Source organism: Cyrtonyx montezumae, unplaced genomic scaffold (genome assembly GCF_038088225.1).
Source record: "Cyrtonyx montezumae isolate F1298 unplaced genomic scaffold, pur_monq_1.0 scaffold_8, whole genome shotgun sequence".
NCBI lineage: Eukaryota > Metazoa > Chordata > Aves > Galliformes > Odontophoridae > Cyrtonyx > Cyrtonyx montezumae.
In genome coordinates this window covers 103,586,972-103,595,652 of record NW_027072089.1, presented here as the reverse complement: position 1 = coordinate 103,595,652, position 8,681 = coordinate 103,586,972, and the positions used below count along the sequence as shown (strand labels likewise).

Below are 8,681 nucleotides of genomic sequence, written 5' to 3'. Positions count from 1 at the left end.
GCTTATTGCGCATCGAGCTCTCAGCATGCACTTGGGGTAACACTCCGCTCACATCCATTCAGAGTAATGCAGGGATCCCAGGGAGGCAGTCACTGTGAGGGCACTGCACACAGGCTTGTTGGGTGCAGCTCCACTAACAGGAAAGAGCAGGAAGTACTGCAACAAGCAGGTGACCCGTTGCCTGTTCCATTCTCCAGGCCTTAAGGAGCTACCTATTGACTTCTGTAGGCTCCCCTTGAATGTTAGCAAAATGGACATTTCTGGGTATGTTTGTCCATGTACTGATTCTGGAGGGGGTTATTATATTAAATCTTGCCTTAATTCCAGTCACAAACCTGAGCAATAGTGATGAGGAGTGGCCGGAAACCTGAGGAGCCACGAGGGACCATGGAGAGCACTTCAGCCAGCCGGGCACATCCGCGCAGCACAAACCTTAAAACACAAAGCATACAAAGGGTTGGGAAGAAATGCCAGCACTGCTTTGATGCAGGTGAAACGAGAGGACAGAAGAGGTGTTTCTCCTGTCAGGAGTCACAGCCACGCTCCGTGCCTCCAGGTTCATACACTCAACTGCATTTTACGATCAGATACAAACAGGGACTTTCTTATGATGGTTGTGAATGTTTTATTATAAAGTCTTATCGATGAATTACAGCTTTGGAAAATCAGTTTTTCAGAACTAAAATCTAATCTGGCAGGGTTCAATAAGTAACAAGACGAACTCAGCCATGCAAACAGAATATTACTAAGTTACTTTAATAAATTTTTATCGCAACAACCTTAGGAAGAAGAGTGCGTCCTGGAGACTTGGGCTGTTTCATCTTGGATTTTTATTAATATTTTGGATTCTTTTTGTTATGCTGATGGCCTCCAATACAAAGCTGTCTTAGTATTGATGCCAGAACAGGATTTTACAGCACTTTAATGAAAAAGCACCAAGAGCTGACAGCGTTCTGCACAGTGGCTTTAGGAATCTGCTCATCGTGCTGAGTCAGACCTTCAAGAGAAACCTATTCTCAGCTTCTGGAGAAGCTTCTTTGTACCCAAAGGTCAAGCTTCCATTTCTTTTCAGTATACATCATCCATTTCCTGTTCAGATTATTTTTATGTTTATTATAGTAACTTTTATTAGTTATGCTGCGCACAACAGGGTTCAAAAATCCTACCTTGACTGTCACAGGAGCATCCAACAGAATCTCAGAATCATAAAAATGTTTGAATTGGAAGGAATCTTTAACAGCCATCTAGGCCAACTCCCCTGCAATGAACAGGGACATCTACAGCTACATCAGGTACCCCCCCATCAGAGTGGGGCACCTTGAATGGAGGCACCTTGAATGGGGCACCCACCACTTCTCTGGGAAACCTGTGCCTCACCGCCCATACTGTAAAATAACTTTTTCCTTATAACTGATCTGAACCTCCTCTCTTTGAAACCATTTCCCTTCGTTCTGCCACAACAGATCCTGCTAAAAAGCCTGTCCTCTTCTTTCTTACAGCCCCCCCTTTAGACACTGAAAGGACGCTTTCAGGTCACCTTACATCTTTCTCTTCTCCAGGCCGAACAGACCCAGCTCTTTCAGCCCATCCTCATAGGAGAGGCGTTCCATCCCTTGGGCCGTTTTTGTGTCCCTCCTCTGGATGCACTCCAGCAGATCCACATCACTCCTGTACTACCCGGAAGGTGACCAACAAACATTTCCTTTATGTGCACAAGCAGCTTCCTGAACTTGCAGCTGCTTGTTGACAAATGCTTCCCTCTCTAGTACTGTATCTAACAGGCAATCCTTAGAACACAGAGACATTTGAAAATAAAGTTTTATAATATTTTTAATGTGTTTTGGATGGTTTAGCTCAACTCACTCATTACTCTTAATTTCTACAGCTTAATTACATACACATTTTTACAAAAGCAACATCATGTCAACATTAATCAAACACAATATTTTAGATTTTTACTTTTATTGTGCAAAACTTAGGCAATAATTCTTATTAGTACAACAAGCTGAAAAAGCAAGGGATATTTCAAAGAATATTCATATCCACGTGCAATTTTTACCCCTACTTTCATCTTTTGATGTGGAATCCAGAATTCCCATCAGTAAGTGCTATCCGGAAATGCCAACAATTGTTTCACCTTTTATTATTTGGAAGACAAAATATATTTTCACATTTATAACAACTAAAGCAACTGTTCAAGTGTATAAATGCAAATCAGATGTTCAAAAGTGTGAAAAAAATGCACACTGAGGGCATCCACCTAAATGGTGTCATGGCCGACCATTCGTAGCTTATACTCAAAAATCGGTTATTTTGATTCTCCATATTAGAGTTAAAATTTTAGCAAATAACATAGAAATTTGTTTAAAAATCCTGGCATCATTTAAGTGAAAAATTAACTGAATATAATAATTTATTTTAATTAAAATCCTTAGCTTGCTAAGTGCTAGCAGTTACAAAGGCAGTCACAAAGACCATCTGATGTTACATAGCACCACACAGATATCCATCTCCTTCAGAAAGAAATATTATGTTCCACTAGGAACATAATTTGAGTATTTCCTGAAGATTTTGGGTATCTTTGCCTGTTTTATCATAAATGTGTTCCTTAATGTGAGCAGAAATGTACAAAATTCTCCTCAAGCCCTAAGATGTTGCAATCATTAACTTGAATCCACTACGTAGAAAAGTAGAGAATTCTTCAGCAGTCAATTGAACATTCAAAGGGAGATCAATAGTTTCAAGTAAACCTGTTGTTAAAAAACAAACCACTATAGAGTTTGGCTTTAAAGAGACAAAGGTGTTTTTTGTTTTGTCTTCTAGCTTAATACAATGTACAAACCTTGTGAAGAATTAACACCAAACTACAGTTTCAAAAAGATGCAGAGACATTATTATCTCTGATTTCAAAATACTCCATTAAAATATATAATTACATAAAGAACTTCCAAAACATGTAATTACAATTTGTTACAGTGGTACTGTTTTGTCCCCGTAATAATCCCTCCTTTGAGGAGGCTGCACATTAGCTGGAACACACTAATGTGCCACAGGTGCCAATTAGAGATTCCCTCTGTGCCTGCCCCACTCCCCATCCTGAATTTAATGACAAGTTTTATCTAAAGAAAAGGGGAATGATGCTCACTATCCAGATGACCATTCCCTACCCTAGTAAAAATTGTCCTGCCTGCTTCTCTACAGTTGTTAGGTTTAGGCAAGCAATGAATCCTGCACTAATCATGAAGTGTTAAAAATAGAGCAACTAAGAAGCCATTTTCTGTACTTTAAATCACTGAAATCTACATAGAAAATCTATGGAAGCATGAGCACTGGTGACATCACTAACTATTACAAACTGAAGCTTCTGTAAAAGCTGCACACGTGGAAAAGGATGCCTTGAGATAAACATAAATAAAATCAAAGAGAAGAGAGACTTCCTAGTATTGAGTCCTGATTCCTGACAAATTAACATACATTTTTTCAGTGATAACCACTGCTCATTATTTTGGCCCTGTCTTCGTCCCAAAATCAGCTTCATAAGCTGTTATCGTTCCAATTTAAAACAAACAAAAAAACAAACTCAAGCTCTTAAAATATCGTATATGGAGTTCTGGATTCCATAAACAAAATACACAATTTCATACTCTTGCTATGAAACATCAACTAGAAAATACGAATGTTTATGAATAAACAAAACCACAATTTATACACTATATCTATACTGATAAAGATCTCTGTGTTAGTGGTGAATTCAGCATCTTTAAACGGAGTTCAACACATGAACAATATTCAATTGCATTTTAAAGAAAATCCCAGATTAAAAAGTTGTAAGTACATGGCAGGTCAACAGTCTAAAGACAAATCTCAAATAAAACTGTACAACATTTGCTTCAAACCTATCTACGCCCAAAAGGCACTCAGTGGTTTAAGTGTGCAAATCGCTTCTTAGAAGAAACAGTGTGCAAACAGAGCCTGCTGCATTAGCTCCGCATTCTTTAGTCACTTCCTACAGAGTATTGCTATTAAGTGGTGTCTACAGTGTAAGACTCTAAAGGACAGAAGATGGGTCAGTCCACAGAATCACAGATGTCTTTCACTTTCTGATTGAAGTCTTCAGGCTGATCAGCGTACACGTAATGACCTGCACCAAGGATAGCCTGGAGGACAAAGGTGAAGAAACAGGTCAAAAGGACAAGAATGTCATAAACACATCAATAAATACTGAGATAGGTGAGGAATATTCCCCCTTGAAATGAAGACCCCAATGTTGGCTTTTACACGCTGCTACAAGATTACTTGGTAAGAACAATTCTAAAACTGAATCTGATATATTGCACCCAGTGTGCATTAACAGAGTTAGAACAACTGCTGCCAGGAGGTGGTACCATACAACCAACGAAAGACTTCGTACATAAGGAAAAAACAGACGTTTGTTTCACCCCTCAAAGGAACTCTGCTGAACAGGAATAAAGGGTAAAACCACTGCCTTTGCAATTGCACAGCCTGTTGAAAAGAAGATTCAGGTAAACACAAGCCACCGCAAAACAAACTGAGGAGAACATACTGTACATATCAAATTTCTGAATGACTCTCATCTCTTCTCTGCTCAAACAGTTCTGCAAAGCAGCTTGTTCTGTAAGTGTTTGTAGCGGAGACAGGTTCTAAACATTTACATTCCCTTATTTTCAAAATGATGCAGAAAAGAATGTACTAGGACAAAGGATCACCAATTCAGAGGTTTACATTGCTGAGGATTCCCTAGCCTTGTGGAAGCACATTTCAGTCCTCCCAATGAGTATTGTGTAAAGCAGGGAAAAGTCATATCCAAATGATGCAATATATGGGGAAAAATACCCAGTATTTCTGGTCTAGATTAATTTTTTTAAATACTTGCTGTGAAATAAGGGCTTAAGTAACGTGACACATGGTGGTTACTGCATTTCTGCCAAAGCTAGCATGAAGCAAGTCATCATCATACTGTAGATCAAAGGTACTTGACTACTGTAATTTTATACTCAGTTTGAGATTAATTTGTATTTAAATCTACTCCCCCCATTAAAACATTCCCTCCTAAGTCTCTAAATGAAAGCACACTGTCTTAAGTATGGCTAATTTAGTGTTTTAAAAAGCAACAACAAATCAAAGTAAAAAATAATTTGAAATAACATACAATAAATCCCTGTGCACTCCAGCAAATCAGACTCAGGAGAACCCTTCATTTGTACAGGGCTGTGAATATCTTTCAGTGTCTCCATAATTTCCACCACCCCAATTTATGTTTTACAATCTGTATTTGGCATAACAAAATTTTAACTTGGTATACAATGAAGTTTTCTACAGTGCCTTCAAACAGCCACTGTGCAGACTAGAAGAGCCTCCCTGAATGATGTATGTTTATCCTAGTTATGTATGGTATGACTCTTAACAGTGAATTTTTGTTACATGTTAATTCATGTTACATGTTAGGCAGTAAAGCAGCACTTTCAGATCTGGATGTTCACATTTATGAAAGGTATTTGTGCTCTTTAACATGTGTAAGTCGTTCAGTAATAACATCTTTTCTCCATGTTCCAGCTCTGATATCACCTGTATCTAGACTACAAAATTTTATTTCAATGACTTGTCAAAGTTAATTTCACATGTTACATATTTCTGTCCAGCTATGACTAGACATCAGCAAGAAGGCAGCTAGTGCACTCAAACATTTTATCATAGCATTGGAACATACATGCATATTCAATTTCTGTGTCTGGCAGATGTGACAATGCATGAGAAATACTTCCAAAATCACAGAATCACAGAACTGTAGGGGTTGGAAGGGACCTCTAGAGATCATCAAGTCCAACCCCCCTGCCAAAGCAGCTCCCTAGATGGTTTGTTTTCATAGGAATCAACAAAAACTGTGTGTACATTTGCACTGAGTTGCAGGCACGCATGTTTGAAATGACAACGTGATACCTCTAAATAAGAATGCTCCAAAGACAACAGGTTTTTTTGTATGACTTAAAGATGCTTCCAAGAACCTAAGCAACAGGTAACAACCACTTTCTTAACAAAGAAATTGAAGCGTTACACAAACTGGTTTAAACACTTCATGAGAGCATCTTGACTACATCATATGTATCTGTAGATACTCAAGACTGCTATGGTTTAAAACAGACAGACAAAAAATGTAGATACCTATCAGTGAACACAAAAACTATTTGTATTAGCACATTAGAGCAAAAAATTTTATGAAGAGTGATCTTGTTCAAAGATCTAATTCAGCTTCTAGAACTTTCTTTCTTTTTCATACTCTGGAAAAACAGGCTTCTGCCTGTTTTTAGTTTAATCTAAAACTTGTTTTCTCTTTTTCTGTTAAAGAAACCAGAAGTTATTACCCCAGTCCACAAATCAAAGAGCTACCATTTCCATAGTCGGTATAAAGACCACACAGATACGCTTTGAACAAATTCACACAACAAACTAAGCAACCACTTAAAAAGTGCACTTACTATTGTCTTCACATATGACTTTGGTCTCAGAGACTGGATAGTGCTGCCAGAATTGCCATCTATGCATGAACGTGCCCCATAAACCACGGTGATAGGAATGTCTTGATCCATTTGCGGAATCCGTTGCAGCATTGGCCTTTTTGCCCATCCATATGGAATAGTCATGTTCTTGAAAGCTGTTTCACCACTTCAAGGCATTCAAAAAGGGTGAAAGTAATTAAATTTCCATTATATTTCCCTTTTCTCCTTTCCCTATACCTGACTAAGAATTCAAGTATCTGTGCCTTCTGATAATACAGACAAAACAGTGCATGGGGATGGGATTTCTGACTGTTAAGGAACAAAGGTTTTCAAGGTTTTCAAGTAATTTTCAATATAGTTCTTTTGGTGCTTTTTTTTCAGTATTGGGTGACAACACTTAAAAAAATGAGATCCCAATTTTTAAAAGTTTTTAAAGAGAAAAATTTTATTAACTATAACAACTTTTGGTTAAAAAATAGCACTCCAATTCTGAGAACTAAAACACGGGTAGTTTAAGCAAAATAGTGAACTAGGACAGCTTCTACATCTACCAGTTTCTGAAATTCACAGAAAGTGCAAAGGTATTTTTTGTCTTTAATCAATACAGTAAATGTTACAATTACAAAAAAAAAAAAAAAAAAGTGTGCACACTTGCCACGGCCATTGGAGGGAGCAGCAGGCTGTCAGTAGGACTTCAGAACACTGAAACTTGCACTCACCTGGGTGACTGTACATTGCAGTGATAGATATACTCAGTCACAGTGTTATCATCAAACATGGATGCATATTTTCGTTTAAAATCTGGTCTTAAACGCTGAACAAGGCTTAGACCTGTCAAAACAGAAAACGCTGTTATAGGAGGAATTGAAAGAGAAAACTTGATCAGATTGACTTAACATATTCCTTCGCAACCCTTAAAACATCTACCCTTGAAACTTGTGGCTAACTTTGATGACTTCTAAAACAACACTTTATTTCACCACTTGCAAGTCTTAATAAAACATGGTGGCACGTAAGAGCTAAACATAATTATTCTGAAGAACTTTATGTTGCCCAAGAAGGTCAATTCAATTCCTACTGAACACATATGGGGAATGTTTGTGAATGGTCACTACAGCAATAGAAGAAAAAATGCAAAGGGGACCAGCAAAGGGACTAAGTGGATAGATTTTTAACAAAAAATCACTCTTACACGATACCAGCATATTCCTTTTCCTTGCTCTGCCAGCACTGTGTATACCAAAAGCATTCTGCACCTCAGAACAAAAAGGTATTGTTGAAAAAGCTAAGCTGTTTTTCTTCAGATGTAAATCTGTACTCCTTTTTTACACAATTATATTTTTTTTCTGAAGCTAGTTCATCCAACTAACATTTAGGTAAAATAACAGAAGTTCATGCTGAAAAACAGGTGTAGAAATTTTGACATGAGTTCAAGACGTCAGTGGTGGTCTTGGTAGCATTAGGTTGATAATTGGTCTTGATCTTAACGGTCTTTTCCATCCTAAGTGATTCTACAATTCTATGACTCTATAAAATAAGAGAATCAAGCTAGGAAAGCTATTATCTCCAGCCTCTCTTAGCAGCCAAAGAAAAGAGGCATGTCTTTTCAAAGGCCAGTGAAGCTCCCATTCTGAATCACTTCCTTAAGAAATATGCCTCCTCAAACTGACCAGAAAGATCTTCAGGACAAGAACCTCACAAAAGGCCAATCATTTACCTCTGCAGATGTTGGCTCACAGTTGAGCCACTTGAGTTTATCTACTGAAAATACTGTTCTTAATCTGTGCAATTGCAATGATGTCATATCTTCCCACCTGCTGCTGGCCACAGGCCTGGCACTATTATGTAGACCTTGTCACAGTAACCTATGCTTTTGTAATCTTGGGATTAGATTACTACAACACTCCCTTATGTATGCTTTAAATCAACTTAGAAAATAAATACAATGCAAGATAAAACAATTTGCTTATGAAACAGAGATTTACTTTCTGAAGCGATCAAGATTTTGCAAACATCCTGCAGTTTGCCCCACTACCTATACTTTCTCTACAGAGAGTTCAACTTCCAGACTTCTTTCTTTTTCTGAAAATAAACTAACTGGAAAGCCCTCAGGGAAAAAGATCTCTCTCAACTCTACTTTTCAGGTTTAGGTATTTGCCTTCAAGT

At 37.8% G+C, this 8,681-nt stretch overlaps 1 protein-coding gene across 2 annotated transcripts in view; it reads right to left on the bottom strand.

Annotated features, from left to right (window-relative positions):
* Window positions 1–1,804: 1,804 nt before the first annotated feature.
* Window positions 1,805–8,681, bottom strand: part of ABHD5 (abhydrolase domain containing 5, lysophosphatidic acid acyltransferase) — a 28,085-nt gene continuing 21,208 nt past the window's right edge. For both annotated transcript variants that reach the window (XM_065753210.1, XM_065753209.1), the window contains 3 exons: window positions 7,235–7,346; window positions 6,495–6,681; window positions 1,805–4,157 (listed from right to left, as the gene is read on the bottom strand). In XM_065753210.1, the coding sequence (XP_065609282.1) occupies window positions 4,068–4,157; window positions 6,495–6,681; window positions 7,235–7,346 (389 nt within the window). In that variant the 3' untranslated portion in view covers window positions 1,805–4,067. The remainder of the gene's footprint in view (window positions 4,158–6,494; window positions 6,682–7,234; window positions 7,347–8,681) is intronic.